This window comes from Oncorhynchus nerka, linkage group LG13 (assembly GCF_034236695.1).
Source record: "Oncorhynchus nerka isolate Pitt River linkage group LG13, Oner_Uvic_2.0, whole genome shotgun sequence".
NCBI classification, from domain to species: Eukaryota; Metazoa; Chordata; class Actinopteri; order Salmoniformes; family Salmonidae; genus Oncorhynchus; species Oncorhynchus nerka.
This window is the reverse complement of record NC_088408.1, coordinates 75754590-75778167: the sequence shown is the minus strand read 5'-3', so window position 1 is coordinate 75778167 and position 23578 is coordinate 75754590. Positions and strand designations below refer to the sequence as shown.

The 23578-nt window shown below is 42.0% G+C and overlaps 1 protein-coding gene across 1 annotated transcript in view; it reads left to right on the top strand.

Moving 5' to 3' along the window:
• The window catches only part of LOC115117954 (SET-binding protein-like), a 155630-nt gene that overhangs the window by 80575 nt on the left and 51477 nt on the right, over window positions 1-23578 (top strand). The window contains exon 4 of the mRNA XM_065026705.1: window positions 143-344. Within this exon, the coding sequence (XP_064882777.1) occupies window positions 143-344 (202 nt within the window). The remainder of the gene's footprint in view (window positions 1-142; window positions 345-23578) is intronic.

Genomic DNA, 23578 nt, shown 5'->3' with positions numbered 1-23578 from the left:
TGGAGTGAGTGAGTGAGATAGGATGCTAGTTAAGTGAGTGAGGGAGGGAGAAAGTGAGTGAGTGAATATTGCCCAGGGGTTTGTATGAAACCACAATATCGACATTGTACATCCAGTTGACAGGTTTTTCTTTGTGTTGCAGGTACTCCTTTGACCTGTGTGGGTTTGAGGCTGCGGAGTCTGCCGTTCTGCAGGCATCCAGTCGCGGCAGTAGGGGTCGCTGTGAGCAGGCGGCAGTGGTGGACAACTTCCTGTCCCACCAGGAGAAGAAGCAGAAACACCGCAGGAAGAGGAAGTGCCTGCAGAGCAGAGACCACCTGAACTTCCTGTCTGAGCTAGAAGAGGTATCAAATCCAACTTCCTAATAAAATGTCATAAAACTTAGTGTAGGAGTAGAAAGAAGTTGCCACTAGACTTATTGTATATGATGTCACAGAGATATCAGAGGACAGGTCCATTGTAATGGCTGGAAAAGATTAACTAGACTGGTATCTAACAAATGTTGAGCCCATGTGTTTGATGTGTTTGATACCTTTCCTTTAATTTAATTCCAGCCATTACAATGAGCCCGTCCTCTTATATTTTTGCCAACCAGCCTCCTCTGGACTGTATGTATTATCCAGAACTGATATGGCCTCTCCTCTGGACTGTATGTTTTATCCAGTACTGATATGGTCTCTCCTCTGGACTGTATGTATTATCCAGTACTGATATGGTCTCTCCTCTGGACTGTATGTATTATCCAGTACTGATATGGCCTCTCCTCCTCTCCTCTGGACTGTATGTTTTATCCAGTACTGATATGGTCTCTCCTCTGGACTGTATGTATTATCCAGTACTGATATGGTCTCTCCTCTGGACTGTATGTATTATCCAGTACTGATATGGTCTCTCCTCTGGACTGTATGTATTATCCAGTACTGATATGGCCTCTCCTCCTCTCCTCTGGACTGTATGTATTATCCAGAACATATATGGCCTCTCCTCTGGACTGTATGTATTATCCAGTACTGATATGGTCTCTCCTCTGGACTGTATGTATTATCCAGTACTGATATGGTCTCTCCTCTGGACTGTATGTATTATCCAGTACTGATATGGTCTCTCCTCTGGACTGTATGTATTATCCAGTACTGATATGGCCTCTCCTCCTCTCATCTGGACTGTATGTATTATCTAGTACTGATATGGTCTCTCCTCTGGACTGTATGTATTATCCAGTACTGATATGGTCTCTCCTCTGGACTGTATGTATTATCCAGTACTGATATGGCCTCTCCTCCTCTCATCTGGACTGTATGTATTATCCAGTACTGATATGGTCTCTCCTCTGGACTGTATGTATTATCCAGTACTGATATGGTCTCTCCTCTGGACTGTATGTATTATCCAGTACTGATATGGTCTCTCCCCTGGACTGTATGTATTATCCAGTACTGATATGGTCTCTCCTTTGAACTGTATGCATTATCCAGTACTGATATAGCCTCTCCTCCTCTCCTCTGGACTGTATGTATTATCCAGTACTGATATTTTTTCTCCTCTGGACTGTATGTATTATCCAGTACTGATATGGTCTCTCCTCTGGACTGTATGTATTATCCAGTACTGATATGGTCTCTCCTCTGGACTGTATGTATTATCCAGTACTGATATTTTTTCTCCTCTGGACTGTATGTATTATCCAGTACTGATATGGCCTCTCCTCTGGACTGTATGTATTATCCAGTACTGATATGGTCTCTCCTCCTCTCCTCTGGACTGTATGTATTATCCAGTACTGATATGGCCTCTCCTCTGGACTGTATGTATTATCCAGTACTGATATGGCCTCTCCTCTGGACTGTATGTATTATCCAGTACTGATATGGCCTCTCCTCTGGACTGTATGTATTATCCAGTACTGATATGGTCTCTCCTCCTCTCCTCTGGACTGTATGTATTATCCAGTACTGATATGGCCTCTCCTCTGGACTGTATGTATTATCCAGTACTGATATGGCCTCTCCTCTGGACTGTATGTATTATCCAGTACTGATATGGCCTCTCCTCTGGACTGTATGTATTATCCAGTACTGATATGGCCTCTCCTCTGGACTGTATGTATTATCCAGTACTGATATGGCCTCTCCTCCTCTCCTCTGGACTGTATGTATTATCCAGTACTGATATGGTCTCTCCTCTGGACTGTATGTATTATCCAGTACTGATATGGTCTCTCCTCTGGACTGTACGTATTATCCAGTACTGATATGGTCTCTCCTCTGGACTGTATGTATTATCCAGTACTGATATGGTCTCTCCTCTGGACTGTATGTATTATCCAGTACTGATATGGCCTCTCCTCTGGACTGTATGTATTATCCAGTACTGATATGGTCTCTCCCCTGGACTGTATGTATTATCCAGTACTGATATGGTCTCTCCTCTGGACTGTATGTATTATCCAGTACTGATATGGTCTCTCCTCTGGACTGTATGTATTATCCAGTACTGATATGGTCTCTCCTCTGGACTGTATGTATTATCCAGTACTGATATGGCCTCTCCTCCTCTCCTCTGGACTGTATGTATTATCCAGAACATATATGGCCTCTCCTCTGGACTGTATGTATTATCCAGTACTGATATGGTCTCTCCCCTGGACTGTATGTATTATCCAGTACTGATATGGTCTCTCCTCTGGACTGTATGTATTATCCAGTACTGATATGGTCTCTCCTCTGGACTGTATGTATTATTCAGTACTGATATGGCCTCTCCTCCTCTCATCTGGACTGTATATATTATCTAGTACTGATATGGTCTCTCCTCTGGACTGTATGTATTATCCAGTACTGATATGTTTTCTCCTCTGGACTGTATGTATTATCCAGTACTGATATGGTCTCTCCTCTGGACTGTATGTATTATCCAGTACTGATATGGTCTCTCCCCTGGACTGTATGTATTATCCAGTACTGATATGGTCTCTCCTCTGGACTGTATGTAGTATCCAGTACTGATATTTTTTCTCCTCTGGACTGTATGTATTATCCAGTACTGATATGGTCTCTCCTCTGGACTGTATGTATTATCCAGAACATATATGGCCTCTCCTCTGGACTGTATGTATTATCCAGTACTGATATGGTCTCTCCCCTGGACTGTATGTATTATCCAGTACTGATATGGTCTCTCCTCTGGACTGTATGTATTATCCAGTACTGATATGGTCTCTCCTCTGGACTGTATGTATTATCCAGAACATGTATGGTCTCTCCTCTGGACTGTATGTATTTTCCAGTACTCATATGGTCTCTCCTTTGAACTGTATGCATTATCCAGTACTGATATAGCCTCTCCTCCTCTCCCCTGGACTGTATGTATTATCCAGTACTGATATGGTCTCTCCTCTGGACTGTATGTATTATCCAGTACTGATATGGTCTCTCCTCTGGACTGTATGTATTATCCAGTACTGATATGGCCTCTCCTCCTCTCCTCTGGACTGTATGTATTATCCAGTACTGATATGGTCTCTCCTCTGGACTGTATGTATTATCCATTACTGATATGGTCTCTCCTCTGGACTGTATGTATTATCCAGTACTGATATGGTCTCTCCTCCTCTCCTCTGGACTATATGTATTATTCAGTACTGATATGGTCTCTCCTCTGGACTGTATGTTTTATCCAGTACTGATATGGTCTCTCCTCTGGACTGTATGTATTATCCAGTACTGATATGGCCTCTCCTCTGGACTGTATGTTTTATCCAGTACTGATATGGTCTCTCCTCTGGACTGTATGTATTATCCAGTACTGATATGGCCTCTCCTCTGGACTGTATGTATTATCCAGTACTGATATGGTCTCTCCTCCTCTCCTCTGGACTGTATGTATTGTCCAGTACTCATATGGTCTCTCCTCTGGACTGTATGTATTATTGAGTACTGATATGGTCTCTCCTCTGGACTGTATGTATTGTACAGTACTCATATGGTCTCTCCTCTGGACTGTATGTATTATCCAGTACTGATATGGTCTCTCCTCTGGACTGTATGTATTATCCAGTACTGATATGGTCTCTCCTCTGGACTGTATGTATTATCCAGTACTGATATGGTCTCTCCTCTGGACTGTATGTATTATCCAGTACTGATATGGCCTCTCCTCCTCTCCTCTGGACTGTATGTATTATCCAGTACTGATATGGTCTCTCCTCTGGACTGTATGTATTATCCAGTACTGATATGGTCTCTCCTCTGGACTGTATGTATTATCCAGTACTGATATGGTCTCTCCTCTGGACTGTATGTATTATCCAGTACTGATATGGCCTCTCCTCCTCTCCTCTGGACTGTATGTATTATCCAGTACTGATATGGTCTCTCCCTGGACTGTATGTATTATCCAGTACTGATATGGTCTCTCCTCTGGACTGTATGTATTATCCAGTACTGATATGGTCTCTCCTCTGGACTGTATGTATTATCCAGTACTGATATGGCCTCTCCTCCTCTCATCTGGACTGTATGTATTATCTAGTACTGATATGGTCTCTCCTCTGGACTGTATGTATTATCCAGTACTGATATGGTCTCTCCTCTGGACTGTATGTATTATCCAGTACTGATATTTTTTCTCCTCTGGACTGTATGTATTATCCAGTACTGATATGGTCTCTCCTCTGGACTGTATGTATTATCCAGTACTGATATGGTCTCTCCCTGGACTGTATGTATTATCCAGTACTGATATGGTCTCTCCTCTGGACTGTATGTAGTATCCAGTACTGATATTTTTTCTCCTCTGGACTGTATGTATTATCCAGTACTGATATGGTCTCTCCTCTGGACTGTATGTATTATCCAGAACATATATGGCCTCTCCTCTGGACTGTATGTATTATCCAGTACTGATATGGTCTCTCCCCTGGACTGTATGTATTATCCAGTACTGATATGGTCTCTCCTTTGAACTGTATGCATTATCCAGTACTGATATAGCCTCTCCTCCTCTCCTCTGGACTGTATGTATTATCCAGTACTGATATTTTTTCTCCTCTGGACTGTATGTATTATCCAGTACTGATATGGTCTCTCCTCTGGACTGTATGTATTATCCAGTACTCATATGGTCTCTCCTTTGAACTGTATGCATTATCCAGTACTGATATAGCCTCTCCTCCTCTCCCCTGGACTGTATGTATTATCCAGTACTGATATGGTCTCTCCTCTGGACTGTATGTATTATCCAGTACTGATATGGTCTCTCATCTGGACTGTATGTATTATCCAGTACTGATATGGTCTCTCCTCTGGACTGTATGTATTATCCAGTACTGATATGGTGTCTCCTCTGGACTGTATGTATTATCCAGTACTGATATGGCCTCTCCTCCTCTCCTCTGGACTGTATGTATTATCCAGTACTGATATGGCCTCTCCTCTGGACTGTATGTATTATCCAGTACTGATATGGTCTCTCCTCTGGACTGTATGTATTATCCAGTACTGATATGGTGTCTCCTCTGGACTGTATGTATTATCCAGTACTGATATGGCCTCTCCTCCTCTCCTCTGGACTGTATGTATTATCCAGTACTGATATGGCCTCTCCTCTGGACTGTATGTTTTATCCAGTACTGATATGGTCTCTCCTCTGGACTGTATGTATTATCCAGTACTGATATGGCCTCTCCTCTGGACTGTATGTATTATCCAGTACTGATATGGTCTCTCCTCTGGACTGTATGTATTATCCAGTACTGATATGGCCTCTCCTCTGGACTGTATGTATTATCCAGTACTGATATGGTCTCTCCTCCTCTCCTCTGGACTGTATGTATTGTCCAGTACTCATATGGTCTCTCCTCTGGACTGTATGTATTATTGAGTACTGATATGGTCTCTCCTCTGGACTGTATGTATTGTACAGTACTCATATGGTCTCTCATCTGGACTGTATGTATTATCCAGTACTGATATGGTCTCTCCTCTGGACTGTATGTATTATCCAGTACTGATATGGTCTCTCCTCTGGACTGTATGTATTATCCAGTACTGATATGGTCTCTCCTCTGGACTGTATGTATTATCCAGTACTGATATGGTCTCTCCTCTGGACTGTATGTATTATCCAGTACTGATATGGCCTCTCCTCCTCTCCTCTGGACTGTATGTATTATCCAGTACTGATATGGTCTCTCCTCTGGACTGTATGTATTATCCAGTACTGATATGGTCTCTCCTCTGGACTGTATGTATTATCCAGTACTGATATGGTCTCTCCTCTGGACTGTATGTATTATCCAGTACTGATATGGCCTCTCCTCCTCTCCTCTGGACTGTATGTATTATCCAGTACTGATATGGTCTCTCCCCTGGACTGTATGTATTATCCAGTACTGATATGGTCTCTCCTCTGGACTGTATGTATTATCCAGTACTAATATGGTCTCTCCTCTGGACTGTATGTATTATCCAGTACTGATATGGCCTCTCCTCCTCTCATCTGGACTGTATGTATTATCTAGTACTGATATGGTCTCTCCTCTGGACTGTATGTATTATCCAGTACTGATATGGTCTCTCCTCTGGACTGTATGTAGTATCCAGTACTGATATTTTTTCTCCTCTGGACTGTATGTATTATCCAGTACTGATATGGTCTCTCCTCTGGACTGTATGTATTATCCAGAACATATATGGCCTCTCCTCTGGACTGTATGTATTATCCAGTACTGATATGGTCTCTCCCCTGGACTGTATGTATTATCCAGTACTGATATGGTCTCTCCTTTGAACTGTATGCATTATCCAGTACTGATATAGCCTCTCCTCCTCTCCTCTGGACTGTATGTATTATCCAGTACTGATATTTTTTCTCCTCTGGACTGTATGTATTATCCAGTACTGATATGGTCTCTCCTCTGGACTGTATGTATTATCCAGTACTGATATGGTCTCTCCTCTGGACTGTATGTATTATCCAGTACTGATATGGTCTCTCCTCTGGACTGTATGTATTATCCAGTACTGATATGGTCTCTCCTCTGGACTGTATGTATTATCCAGTACTGATATGGTCTCTCCTCTGGTCTGTATGTATTATCCAGTACTGATATGGCCTCTCCTCCTCTCCTCTGGACTGTATGTATTATCCAGTACTGATATGGTCTCTCCTCTGGACTGTATGTATTATCCAGTACTGATATGGTCTCTCCTCTGGACTGTATGTATTATCCAGTACTGATATGGTCTCTCCTCTGGACTGTATGTATTATCCAGTACTGATATGGCCTCTCCTCCTCTCCTCTGGACTGTATGTATTATCCAGTACTGATATGGTCTCTCCCCTGGACTGTATGTATTATCCAGTACTGATATGGTCTCTCCTCTGGACTGTATGTATTATCCAGTACTAATATGGTCTCTCCTCTGGACTGTATGTATTATCCAGTACTGATATGGTCTCTCCTCTGGACTATATGTATTATCCAGTACTGATATGGTCTCTCCTCTGGACTGTATGTATTATCCAGTACTGATATGGTCTCTCCTCTGGACTGTATGTAGTATCCAGTACTGATATTTTTTCTCCTCTGGACTGTATGTATTATCCAGTACTGATATGGTCTCTCCTCTGGACTGTATGTATTATCCAGAACATATATGGCCTCTCCTCTGGACTGTATGTATTATCCAGTACTGATATGGTCTCTCCCCTGGACTGTATGTATTATCCAGTACTGATATGGTCTCTCCTTTGAACTGTATGCATTATCCAGTACTGATATAGCCTCTCCTCCTCTCCTCTGGACTGTATGTATTATCCAGTACTGATATTTTTTCTCCTCTGGACTGTATGTATTATCCAGTACTGATATGGTCTCTCCTCTGGACTGTATGTATTATCCAGTACTGATATGGTCTCTCCTCTGGACTGTATGTATTATCCAGTACTGATATTTTTTCTCCTCTGGACTGTATGTATTATCCAGTACTCATATGGTCTCTCCTTTGAACTGTATGCATTATCCAGTACTGATATAGCCTCTCCTCCTCTCCCCTGGACTGTATGTATTATCCAGTACTGATATGGTCTCTCCTCTGGACTGTATGTATTATCCAGTACTGATATGGTCTCTCATCTGGACTGTATGTATTATCCAGTACTGATATGGTCTCTCCTCTGGACTGTATGTATTATCCAGTACTGATATGGTGTCTCCTCTGGACTGTATGTATTATCCAGTACTGATATGGCCTCTCCTCCTCTCCTCTGGACTGTATGTATTATCCAGTACTGATATGGCCTCTCCTCTGGACTGTATGTATTATCCAGTACTGATATGGTCTCTCCTCTGGACTGTATGTATTATCCAGTACTGATATGGTGTCTCCTCTGGACTGTATGTATTATCCAGTACTGATATGGCCTCTCCTCCTCTCCTCTGGACTGTATGTATTATCCAGTACTGATATGGCCTCTCCTCTGGACTGTATGTTTTATCCAGTACTGATATGGTCTCTCCTCTGGACTGTATGTATTATCCAGTACTGATATGGCCTCTCCTCTGGACTGTATGTATTATCCAGTACTGATATGGTCTCTCCTCTGGACTGTATGTATTATCCAGTACTGATATGGCCTCTCCTCTGGACTGTATGTATTATCCAGTACTGATATGGTCTCTCCTCCTCTCCTCTGGACTGTATGTATTGTCCAGTACTCATATGGTCTCTCCTCTGGACTGTATGTATTATTGAGTACTGATATGGTCTCTCCTCTGGACTGTATGTATTGTACAGTACTCATATGGTCTCTCATCTGGACTGTATGTATTATCCAGTACTGATATGTTCTCTCCTCTGGACTGTATGTATTATCCAGTACTGATATGGTCTCTCCTCTGGACTGTATGTATTATCCAGTACTGATATGGTCTCTCCTCTGGACTGTATGTATTATCCAGTACTGATATGGTCTCTCCTCTGGACTGTATGTATTATCCAGTACTGATATGGTCTCTCCCCTGGACTGTATGTATTATCCAGTACTGATATGGTCTCTCCTCTGGACTGTATGTAGTATCCAGTACTGATATTTTTTCTCCTCTGGACTGTATGTATTATCCAGTACTGATATGGTCTCTCCTCTGGACTGTATGTATTATCCAGAACATATATGGCCTCTCCTCTGGACTGTATGTATTATCCAGTACTGATATGGTCTCTCCCCTGGACTGTATGTATTATCCAGTACTGATATGGTCTCTCCTTTGAACTGTATGCATTATCCAGTACTGATATAGCCTCTCCTCCTCTCCTCTGGACTGTATGTATTATCCAGTACTGATATTTTTTCTCCTCTGGACTGTATGTATTATCCAGTACTGATATGGTCTCTCCTCTGGACTGTATGTATTATCCAGTACTGATATGGTCTCTCCTCTGGACTGTATGTATTATCCAGTACTGATATTTTTTCTCCTCTGGACTGTATGTATTATCCAGTACTCATATGGTCTCTCCTCTGGACTGTATGTATTATCCAGTACTGATATGGCCTCTCCTCCTCTCCTCTGGACTGTATGTATTATCCAGTACTGATATGGCCTCTCCTCTGGACTGTATGTATTATCCAGTACTGATATGGTCTCTCCTCTGGACTGTATGTATTATCCAGTACTGATATGGTGTCTCCTCTGGACTGTATGTATTATCCAGTACTGATATGGCCTCTCCTCCTCTCCTCTGGACTGTATGTATTATCCAGTACTGATATGGCCTCTCCTCCTCTCCTCTGGACTGTATGTATTATCCAGTACTGATATGGTCTCTCCTCTGGACTGTATGTATTATCCATTACTGATATGGTCTCTCCTCTGGACTGTATGTATTATCCAGTACTGATATGGTCTCTCCTCCTCTCCTCTGGACTATATGTATTATTCAGTACTGATATGGTCTCTCCTCTGGACTGTATGTTTTATCCAGTACTGATATGGTCTCTCCTCTGGACTGTATGTATTATCCAGTACTGATATGGCCTCTCCTCTGGACTGTATGTTTTATCCAGTACTGATATGGTCTCTCCTCTGGACTGTATGTATTATCCAGTACTGATATGGCCTCTCCTCTGGACTGTATGTATTATCCAGTACTGATATGGTCTCTCCTCCTCTCCTCTGGACTGTATGTTTGTCCAGTACTCATATGGTCTCTCCTCTGGACTGTATGTATTATTGAGTACTGATATGGTCTCTCCTCTGGACTGTATGTATTGTACAGTACTCATATGGTCTCTCCTCTGGACTGTATGTATTATCCAGTACTGATATGGTCTCTCCTCTGGACTGTATGTATTATCCAGTACTGATATGGTCTCTCCTCTGGACTGTATGTAGTATCCAGTACTGATATTTTTTCTCCTCTGGACTGTATGTATTATCCAGTACTGATATGGTCTCTCCTCTGGACTGTATGTATTATCCAGAACATATATGGCCTCTCCTCTGGACTGTATGTATTATCCAGTACTGATATGGTCTCTCCCCTGGACTGTATGTATTATCCAGTACTGATATGGTCTCTCCTTTGAACTGTATGCATTATCCAGTACTGATATAGCCTCTCCTCCTCTCCTCTGGACTGTATGTATTATCCAGTACTGATATTTTTTCTCCTCTGGACTGTATGTATTATCCAGTACTGATATGGTCTCTCCTCTGGACTGTATGTATTATCCAGTACTGATATGGTCTCTCCTCTGGACTGTATGTATTATCCAGTACTGATATTTTTTCTCCTCTGGACTGTATGTATTATCCAGTACTCATATGGTCTCTCCTTTGAACTGTATGCATTATCCAGTACTGATATAGCCTCTCCTCCTCTCCCCTGGACTGTATGTATTATCCAGTACTGATATGGTCTCTCCTCTGGACTGTATGTATTATCCAGTACTGATATGGTCTCTCATCTGGACTGTAGGTATTATCCAGTACTGATATGGTCTCTCCTCTGGACTGTATGTATTATCCAGTACTGATATGGTGTCTCCTCTGGACTGTATGTATTATCCAGTACTGATATGGCCTCTCCTCCTCTCCTCTGGACTGTATGTATTATCCAGTACTGATATGGTCTCTCCTCTGGACTGTATGTATTATCCAGTACTGATATGGTGTCTCCTCTGGACTGTATGTATTATCCAGTACTGATATGGCCTCTCCTCCTCTCCTCTGGACTGTATGTATTATCCAGTACTGATATGGCCTCTCCTCTGGACTGTATGTTTTATCCAGTACTGATATGGTCTCTCCTCTGGACTGTATGTATTATCCAGTACTGATATGGCCTCTCCTCTGGACTGTATGTATTATCCAGTACTGATATGGTCTCTCCTCTGGACTGTATGTATTATCCAGTACTGATATGGCCTCTCCTCTGGACTGTATGTATTATCCAGTACTGATATGGTCTCTCCTCCTCTCCTCTGGACTGTATGTATTGTCCAGTACTCATATGGTCTCTCCTCTGGACTGTATGTATTATTGAGTACTGATATGGTCTCTCCTCTGGACTGTATGTATTGTACAGTACTCATATGGTCTCTCCTCTGGACTGTATGTATTATCCAGTACTGATATGGTCTCTCCTCTGGACTGTATGTATTATCCAGTACTGATATGGTCTCTCCTCTGGACTGTATGTATTATCCAGTACTGATATGGTCTCTCCCCTGGACTGTATGTATTATCCAGTACTGATATGGTCTCTCCTCTGGACTGTATGTAGTATCCAGTACTGATATTTTTTCTCCTCTGGACTGTATGTATTATCCAGTACTGATATGGTCTCTCCTCTGGACTGTATGTATTATCCAGAACATATATGGCCTCTCCTCTGGACTGTATGTATTATCCAGTACTGATATGGTCTCTCCCCTGGACTGTATGTATTATCCAGTACTGATATGGTCTCTCCTTTGAACTGTATGCATTATCCAGTACTGATATAGCCTCTCCTCCTCTCCTCTGGACTGTATGTATTATCCAGTACTGATATTTTTTCTCCTCTGGACTGTATGTATTATCCAGTACTCATATGGTCTCTCCTTTGAACTGTATGCATTATCCAGTACTGATATAGCCTCTCCTCCTCTCCTCTGGACTGTATGTATTATCCAGTACTGATATGGTCTCTCATCTGGACTGTATGTATTATCCAGTACTGATATGGTCTCTCCTCTGGACTGTATGTATTATCCAGTACTGATATGGCCTCTCCTCCTCTCCTCTGGACTGTATGTATTATCCAGTACTGATATGGCCTCTCCTCTGGACTGTATGTATTATCCAGTACTGATATGGTCTCTCCTCTGGACTGTATGTATTATCCAGTACTGATATGGTGTCTCCTCTGGACTGTATGTATTATCCAGTACTGATATGGCCTCTCCTCTGGACTGTATGTATTATCCAGTACTGATATGGCCTCTCCTCCTCTCCTCTGGACTGTATGTATTATCCAGTACTGATATGGTCTCTCCTCTGGACTGTATGTATTATCCATTACTGATATGGTCTCTCCTCTGGACTGTATGTATTATCCAGTACTGATATGGTCTCTCCTCCTCTCCTCTGGACTATATGTATTATTCAGTACTGATATGGTCTCTCCTCTGGACTGTATGTTTTATCCAGTACTGATATGGTCTCTCCTCTGGACTGTATGTATTATCCAGTACTGATATGGCCTCTCCTCTGGACTGTATGTATTATCCAGTACTGATATGGCCTCTCCTCCTCTCCTCTGGACTGTATGTATTGTCCAGTACTCATATGGTCTCTCCTCTGGACTGTATGTATTATTGAGTACTGATATGGTCTCTCCTCTGGACTGTATGTATTATCCAGTACTGATATGGTCTCTCCTCTGGACTGTATGTATTATCCAGTACTGATATGGTCTCTCCTCTGGACTGTATGTATTATCCAGTACTGATATGGTCTCTCCTCTGGACTGTATGTATTATCCAGTACTGATATGGCCTCTCCTCCTCTCCTCTGGACTGTATGTATTATCCAGTACTGATATGGTCTCTCCTCTGGACTGTATGTATTATCCAGTACTGATATGGTCTCTCCTCTGGACTGTATGTATTATCCAGTACTGATATGGTCTCTCCTCTGGACTGTATGTATTATCCAGTACTGATATGGCCTCTCCTCCTCTCCTCTGGACTGTATGTATTATCCAGTACTGATATGGTCTCTCCTCTGGACTGTATGTATTATCCAGTACTGATATGGCCTCTCCTCCTCTCATCTGGACTGTATGTATTATCTAGTACTGATATGGTCTCTCCTCTGGACTGTATGTATTATCCAGTACTGATATGGTCTCTCCTCTGGACTGTATGTATTATCCAGTACTGATATTTTTTCTCCTCTGGACTGTATGTATTATCCAGTACTGATATGGTCTCTCCTCTGGACTGTATGTATTATCCAGTACTGATATGGTCTCTCCCTGGACTGTATGTATTATCCAGTACTGATATGGTCTCTCCTCTGGACTGTATGTAGTATCCAGTACTGATATTTTTCTCCTCTGGACTGTATGTATTATCCAGTACTGATATGGTCTCTCCTCTGGACTGTATGTATTATCCAGAACATATATGGCCTCTCCTCTGGACTGTATGTATTATCCAGTACTGATATGGTCTCCCCTGGACTGTATGTATTATCCAGTACTGATATGGTCTCTCCTTTGAACTGTATGCATTATCCAGTACTGATATAGCCTCTCCTCCTCTCCTCTGGACTGTATGTATTATCCAGTACTGATATTTTTCTCCTCTGGACTGTATGTATTATCCAGTACTGATATGGTCTCTCCTCTGGACTGTATGTATTATCCAGTACTGATATGGTCTCTCCTCTGGACTGTATGTATTATCCAGTACTGATATTTTTCTCCTCTGGACTGTATGTATTATCCAGTACTCATATGGTCTCTCCTTTGAACTGTATGCATTATCCAGTACTGATATAGCCTCTCCTCCTCTCCCCTGGACTGTATGTATTATCCAGTACTGATATGGTCTCTCCTCTGGACTGTATGTATTATCCAGTACTGATATGGTCTCTCATCTGGACTGTATGTATTATCCAGTACTGATATGGTCTCTCCTCTGGACTGTATGTATTATCCAGTACTGATATGGTGTCTCCTCTGGACTGTATGTATTATCCAGTACTGATATGGCCTCTCCTCTGGACTGTATGTATTATCCAGTACTGATATGGCCTCTCCTCCTCTCCTCTGGACTGTATGTATTATCCAGTACTGATATGGTCTCTCCTCTGGACTGTATGTATTATCCAGTACTGATATGGTCTCTCCTCTGGACTGTATGTATTATCCAGTACTGATATGGTCTCTCCTCTGGACTGTATGTATTATCCAGTACTGATATGGTCTCTCCTCTGGACTGTATGTTTTATCCAGTACTGATATGGTCTCTCCTCTGGACTGTATGTATTATCCAGTACTGATATGGTCTCTCCTCTGGACTGTATGTATTATCCAGTACTGATATGGTCTCTCCTCTCTCTGGACTGTATGTATTATCCAGTACTGATATGGTCTCTCCTCTGGACTGTATGTATTATTGAGTACTGATATGGTCTCTCCTCTGGACTGTATGTATTGTACAGTACTGATATGGTGTCTCCTCTGGACTGTATGTATTATCCAGTACTGATATGGTCTCTCCTCTGGACTGTATGTATTATCCAGTACTGATGGTCTCTCCTCTGGACTGTATGTATTATCCAGTACTGATATGGTCTCTCCTCTGGACTGTATGTATTATCCAGTACTGATATGGTCTCTCCTCTGGACTGTATGTATTATCCAGTACTGATATGGTCTCTCCTCTGGACTGTATGTATTATCCAGTACTGATATGGTCTCTCCTCTGGACTGTATGTATTATCCAGTACTGATATGGTCTCTCCTCTGGACTGTATGTATTATCCAGTACTGATATGGTCTCTCCTCTGGACTGTATGTATTATCCAGTACTGATATGGTCTCTCCTCTGGACTGTATGTATTATCCAGTACTGATATGGTCTCTCCTCTGGACTGTATGTATTATCCAGTACTGATATGGTCTCTCCTCTGGACTGTATGTATTATCCAGTACTGATATGGTCTCTCCTCTGGACTGTATGTATTATCCAGTACTGATATGGTCTCTCCTCTGGACTGTATGTATTATCCAGTACTGATATGGCCTCTCCTCCTCTCCTCTGGACTGTATGTATTATCCAGTACTGATATGGTCTCTCCCCTGGACTGTATGTATTATCCAGTACTGATATGGTCTCTCCTCTGGACTGTATGTATTATCCAGTACTGATATGGTCTCTCCTCTGGACTGTATGTATTATCCAGTACTGATATGGCCTCTCCTCCTCTCATCTGGACTGTATGTATTATCTAGTACTGATATGGTCTCTCCTCTGGACTGTATGTATTATCCAGTACTGATATGGTCTCTCCTCTGGACTGTATGTATTATCCAGTACTGATATTTTTTCTCCTCTGGACTGTATGTATTATCCAGTACTGATATGGTCTCTCCTCTGGACTGTATGTATTATCCAGTACTGATATGGTCTCTCCCCTGGACTGTATGTATTATCCAGTACTGATATGGTCTCTCCTCTGGACTGTATGTAGTATCCAGTACTGATATTTTTTCTCCTCTGGACTGTATGTATTATCCAGTACTGATATGGTCTCTCCTCTGGACTGTATGTATTATCCAGAACATATATGGCCTCTCCTCTGGACTGTATGTATTATCCAGTACTGATATGGTCTCTCCCCTGGACTGTATGTATTATCCAGTACTGATATGGTCTCTCCTTTGAACTGTATGCATTATCCAGTACTGATATAGCCTCTCCTCCTCTCCTCTGGACTGTATGTATTATCCAGTACTGATATTTTTTCTCCTCTGGACTGTATGTATTATCCAGTACTGATATGGTCTCTCCTCTGGACTGTATGTATTATCCAGTACTGATATGGTCTCTCCTCTGGACTGTATGTATTATCCAGTACTGATATTTTTTCTCCTCTGGACTGTATGTATTATCCAGTACTCATATGGTCTCTCCTTTGAACTGTATGCATTATCCAGTACTGATATAGCCTCTCCTCCTCTCCCTGGACTGTATGTATTATCCAGTACTGATATGGTCTCTCCTCTGGACTGTATGTATTATCCAGTACTGATATGGTCTCTCATCTGGACTGTATGTATTATCCAGTACTGATATGGTCTCTCCTCTGGACTGTATGTATTATCCAGTACTGATATGGTGTCTCCTCTGGACTGTATGTATTATCCAGTACTGATATGGCCTCTCCTCCTCTCCTCTGGACTGTATGTATTATCCAGTACTGATATGGCCTCTCCTCTGGACTGTATGTTTTATCCAGTACTGATATGGTCTCTCCTCTGGACTGTATGTATTATCCAGTACTGATATGGCCTCTCCTCTGGACTGTATGTATTATCCAGTACTGATATGGTCTCTCCTCTGGACTGTATGTATTATCCAGTACTGATATGGCCTCTCCTCTGGACTGTATGTATTATCCAGTACTGATATGGTCTCTCCTCCTCTCCTCTGGACTGTATGTATTGTCCAGTACTCATATGGTCTCTCCTCTGGACTGTATGTATTATTGAGTACTGATATGGTCTCTCCTCTGGACTGTATGTATTGTACAGTACTCATATGGTCTCTCCTCTGGACTGTATGTATTATCCAGTACTGATATGGTCTCTCCTCTGGACTGTATGTATTATCCAGTACTGATATGGTCTCTCCTCTGGACTGTATGTATTATCCAGTACTGATATGGTCTCTCCTCTGGACTGTATGTATTATCCAGTACTGATATGGTCTCTCCCCTGGACTGTATGTATTATCCAGTACTGATATGGTCTCTCCTCTGGACTGTATGTAGTATCCAGTACTGATATTTTTTCTCCTCTGGACTGTATGTATTATCCAGTACTGATATGGTCTCTCCTCTGGACTGTATGTATTATCCAGAACATATATGGCCTCTCCTCTGGACTGTATGTATTATCCAGTACTGATATGGTCTCTCCCTGGACTGTATGTATTATCCAGTACTGATATGGTCTCTCCTTTGAACTGTATGCATTATCCAGTACTGATATAGCCTCCCTCCTCTCCTCTGGACTGTATGTATTATCCAGTACTGATATTTTTCTCCTCTGGACTGTATGTATTATCCAGTACTGATATGGTCTCTCCTCTGGACTGTATGTATTATCCAGTACTGATATTTTTTCTCCTCTGGACTGTATGTATTATCCAGTACTTATATGGTCTCTCCTTTGAACTGTATGCATTATCCAGTACTGATATAGCCTCTCCTCCTCTCCCCTGGACTGTATGTATTATCCAGTACTGATATGGTCTCTCCTCTGGACTGTATGTATTATCCAGTACTGATATGGTCTCTCATCTGGACTGTATGTATTATCCAGTACTGATATGGTCTCTCCTCTGGACTGTATGTATTATCCAGTACTGATATGGTCTCTCCTCTGGACTGTATGTATTATCCAGTACTGATATTTTTTCTCCTCTGGACTGTATGTATTATCCAGTACTCATATGGTCTCTCCTTTGAACTGTATGCATTATCCAGTACTGATATAGCCTCTCCTCCTCTCCCCTGGACTGTATGTATTATCCAGTACTGATATGGTCTCTCCTCTGGACTGTATGTATTATCCAGTACTGATATGGTCTCTCCTCTGGACTGTATGTATTATCCAGTACTGATATGGTCTCTCCTCTGGACTGTATGTATTATCCAGTACTGATATGGACTGTATGTATTATCCAGTACTGATATGGCCTCTCCTCTCTCCTCTGGACTGTATGTATTATCCAGTACTGATATGGCCTCTCCTCTGGACTGTATGTTTTATCCAGTACTGATATGGTCTCTCCTCTGGACTGTATGTATTATCCAGTACTGATATGGTGTCTCCTCTGGACTGTATGTATTATCCAGTACTGATATGGCTCTCCTCTGGACTGTATGTATTATCCAGTACTGATATGGCCTCTCCTCCTCTCCTCTGGACTGTATGTATTATCCAGTACTGATATGGTCTCTCCTCTGGACTGTATGTATTATCCAGTACTGATATGGTCTCTCCTCTGGACTGTATGTATTATCCAGTACTGATATGGTCTCTCCTCCTCTCCTCTGGACTATATGTATTATTCAGTACTGATATGGTCTCTCCTCTGGACTGTATGTTTTATCCAGTACTGATATGGTCTCTCCTCTGGACTGTATGTATTATCCAGTACTGATATGGCCTCTCCTCTGGACTGTATGTATTATCCAGTACTGATATGGCCTCTCCTCCTCTCCTCTGGACTGTATGTATTGTCCAGTACTCATATGGTCTCTCCTCTGGACTGTATGTATTATTGAGTACTGATATGGTCTCTCCTCTGGACTGTATGTATTGTACAGTACTCATATGGTCTCTCCTCTGGACTGTATGTATTATCCAGTACTGATATGGTCTCTCCTCTGGACTGTATGTATTATCCAGTACTGATATGGTCTCTCCTCTGGACTGTATGTATTATCCAGTACTGATATGGTCTCTCCTCTGGACTGTATGTATTATCCAGTACTGATATGGCCTCTCCTCCTCTCCTCTGGACTGTATGTATTATCCAGTACTGATATGGTCTCTCCTCTGGACTGTATGTATTATCCAGTACTGATATGGTCTCTCCTCTGGACTGTATGTATTATCCAGTACTGATATGGTCTCTCCTCTGGACTGTATGTATTATCCAGTACTGATATGGCCTCTCCTCCTCTCCTCTGGACTGTATGTATTATCCAGTACTGATATGGTCTCTCCCCTGGACTGTATGTATTATCCAGTACTGATATGGTCTCTCCTCTGGACTGTATGTATTATCCAGTACTGATATGGTCTCTCCTCTGGACTGTATGTATTATCCAGTACTGATATGGCCTCTCCTCCTCTCATCTGGACTGTATGTATTATCCAGTACTGATATGGTCTCTCCTCTGGACTGTATGTATTATCCAGTACTGATATGGTCTCTCCTCTGGACTGTATGTATTATCCAGTACTGATATTTTTCTCCTCTGGACTGTATGTATTATCCAGTACTGATATGGTCTCTCCTCTGGACTGTATGTATTATCCAGTACTGATATGGTCTCTCCTCTGGACTGTATGTATTATCCAGTACTGATATGGTCTCTCCTCTGGACTGTATGTATTATCCAGTACTGATATTTTTTCTCCTCTGGACTGTATGTATTATCCAGTACTGATATGGTCTCTCCTCTGGACTGTATGTATTATCCAGAACATGATATGGCCTCTCCTCTGGACTGTATGTATTATCCAGTACTGATATGGTCTCTCCCCTGGACTGTATGTATTATCCAGTACTGATATGGTCTCTCCTTTGAACTGTATGTATTATCCAGTACTGATATAGCCTCTCCTCCTCTCCTCTGGACTGTATGTATTATCCAGTACTGATATTTTTCTCTCCTCTGGACTGTATGTATTATCCAGTACTGATATGGTCTCTCCTCTGGACTGTATGTATTATCCAGTACTGATATGGTCTCTCTCCTCTGGACTGTATGTATTATCCAGTACTGATATTTTTCTCCTCTGGACTGTATGTATTATCCAGTACTCATATGGTCTCTCCTTTGAACTGTATGCATTATCCAGTACTGATATAGCCTCTCCTCCTCTCCCTGGACTGTATGTATTATCCAGTACTGATATGGTCTCTCCTCTGGACTGTATGTATTATCCAGTACTGATATGGTCTCTCCTCTGGACTGTATGTATTATCCAGTACTGATATGGTCTCTCCTCTGGACTGTATGTATTATCCAGTACTGATATGGTGTCTCCTCTGGACTGTATGTATTATCCAGTACTGATATGGCCTCTCCTCCTCTCCTCTGGACTGTATGTATTATCCAGTACTGATATGGCCTCTCCTCTGGACTGTATGTTTTATCCAGTACTGATATGGTCTCTCCTCTGGACTGTATGTATTATCCAGTACTGATATGGCCTCTCCTCTGGACTGTATGTATTATCCAGTACTGATATGGTCTCTCCTCTGGACTGTATGTATTATCCAGTACTGATATGGCCTCTCCTCTGGACTGTATGTATTATCCAGTACTGATATGGTCTCTCCTCCTCTCCTCTGGACTGTATGTATTGTCCAGTACTCATATGGTCTCTCCTCTGGACTGTATGTATTATTGAGTACTGATATGGTCTCTCCTCTGGACTGTATGTATTGTACAGTACTCATATGGTCTCTCCTCTGGACTGTATGTATTATCCAGTACTGATATGGTCTCTCCTCTGGACTGTATGTATTATCCAGTACTGATATGGTCTCTCCTCTGGACTGTATGTATTATCCAGTACTGATATGGTCTCTCCTCTGGACTGTATGTATTATCCAGTACTGATATGGTCTCTCCTCTGGACTGTATGTATTATCCAGTACTGATATTTTTTCTCCTCTGGACTGTATGTATTATCCAGTACTGATATGGTCTCTCCTCTGGACTGTATGTATTATCCAGAACATATATGGCCTCTCCTCTGGACTGTATGTATTATCCAGTACTGATATGGTCTCTCCCCTGGACTGTATGTATTATCCAGTACTGATATGGTCTCTCCTCTGGACTGTATGTATTATCCAGAACTGATATAGCCTCTCCTCCTCTCCTCTGGACTGTATGTATTATCCAGTACTGATATTTTTTCTCCTCTGGACTGTATGTATTATCCAGTACTGATATGGTCTCTCCTCTGGACTGTATGTATTATCCAGTACTGATATTTTTTCTCCTCTGGACTGTATGTATTATCCAGTACTCATATGGTCTCTCCTTTGAACTGTATGCATTATCCAGTACTGATATAGCCTCTCCTCCTCTCCCCTGGACTGTATGTATTATCCAGTACTGATATGGTCTCTCCTCTGGACTGTATGTATTATCCAGTACTGATATGGTCTCTCATCTGGACTGTATGTATTATCCAGTACTGATATGGTCTCTCCTCTGGACTGTATGTATTATCCAGTACTGATATGGTGTCTCCTCTGGACTGTATGTATTATCCAGTACTGATATGGCCTCTCCTCCTCTCCTCTGGACTGTATGTATTATCCAGTACTGATATGGTCTCTCCTCTGGACTGTATGTATTATCCAGTACTGATATGGTCTCTCCTCTGGACTGTATGTATTATCCAGTACTGATATGGTGTCTCCTCTGGACTGTATGTATTATCCAGTACTGATATGGCCTCTCCTCCTCTCCTCTGGACTATATGTATTATCCAGTACTGATATGGCCTCTCCTCTGGACTGTATGTTTTATCCAGTACTGATATGGTCTCTCCTCTGGACTGTATGTATTATCCAGTACTGATATGGCCTCTCCTCTGGACTGTATGTATTATCCAGTACTGATATGGTCTCTCCTCTGGACTGTATGTATTATCCAGTACTGATATGGTCTCTCCTCTGGACTGTATGTATTATCCAGTACTGATATGGCCTCTCCTCCTCTCCTCTGGACTGTATGTTTTATCCAGTACTGATATGGTCTCTCCTCTGGACTGTATGTATTATCCAGTACTGCTATGGTCTCTCCTCTGGACTGTATGTATTATCCAGTACTGATATGGTCTCTCCTCTGGACTGTATGTATTATCCAGTACTGATATGGTCTCTCCTCTGGACTGTATGTATTATCCAGTACTGATATTTTTCTCCTCTGGACTGTATGTATTATCCAGTACTGATATGGTCTCTCCTCTGGACTGTATGTATTATCCAGAACATATATGGTCTCTCCTCTGGACTGTATGTATTTTCCAGTACTCATATGGTCTCTCCTTTGAACTGTATGCATTATCCAGTACTGATATAGCCTCTCCTCCTCTCCCCTGGACTGTATGTATTATCCAGTACTGATATGGTCTCTCCTCTGGACTGTATGTATTATCCAGTACTGATATGGTCTCTCCTCTGGACTGTATGTATTATCCATTACTGATATGGTCTCTCCTCTGGACTGTATGTATTATCCAGTACTGATATGGTCTCTCCTCCTCTCCTCTGGACTATATGTATTATTCAGTACTGATATGGTCTCTCCTCTGGACTGTATGTATTATCCAGTACTGATATGGCCTCTCCTCTGGACTGTATGTTTTATCCAGTACTGATATGGTCTCTCCTCTGGACTGTATGTATTATCCAGTACTGATATGGCCTCTCCTCTGGACTGTATGTTTTATCCAGTACTGATATGGTCTCTCCTCTGGACTGTATGTATTATCCAGTACTGATATGGCCTATCCTCTGGACTGTATGTATTATCCAGTACTGATATGGTCTCTCCTCCTCTCCTCTGGACTGTATGTATTGTCCAGTACTCATATGGTCTCTCCTCTGGACTGTATGTATTATTGAGTACTGATATGGTCTCTCCTCTGGACTGTATGTATTGTACAGTACTCATATGGTCTCTCCTCTGGACTGTATGTATTATCCAGTACTGATATGGTCTCTCCTCTGGACTGTATGTATTATCCAGTACTGATATGGTCTCTCCTCTGGACTGTATGTATTATCCAGTACTGATATGGTCTCTCCTCTGGACTGTATGTATTATCCAGTACTGATATGGCCTCTCCTCTCCTCTGGACTGTATGTATTATCCAGGACTGATATGGTCTCTCCTCTGGACTGTATGTATTATCCAGTACTGATATGGTCTCTCCTCTGGACTGTATGTATTATCCAGTACTGATATGGTCTCTCCTCTGGACTGTATGTATTATCCAGTACTGATATGGCCTCTCCTCCTCTCCTCTGGACTGTATGTATTATCCAGTACTGATATGGTCTCTCCCTGGACTGTATGTATTATCCAGTACTGATATGGTCTCTCCTCTGGACTGTATGTATTATCCAGTACTGATATGGTCTCTCCTCTGGACTGTATGTATTATCCAGTACTGATATGGCCTCTCCTCCTCTCATCTGGACTGTATGTATTATCTAGTACTGATATGGTCTCTCCTCTGGACTGTATGTATTATCCAGTACTGATATGGTCTCTCCTCTGGACTGTATGTATTATCCAGTACTGATATTTTTTCTCCTCTGGACTGTATGTATTATCCAGTACTGATACGGTCTCTCCTCTGGACTGTATGTATTATCCAGTACTGATATGGTCTCTCCTCTGGACTGTATGTATTATCCAGTACTGATATGGTCTCTCCTCTGAACTGTATGTATTATCCAGTACTGATATAGCCTCTCCTCCTCTCCTCTGGACTGTATGTATTATCCAGTACTGATATTTTTCTCC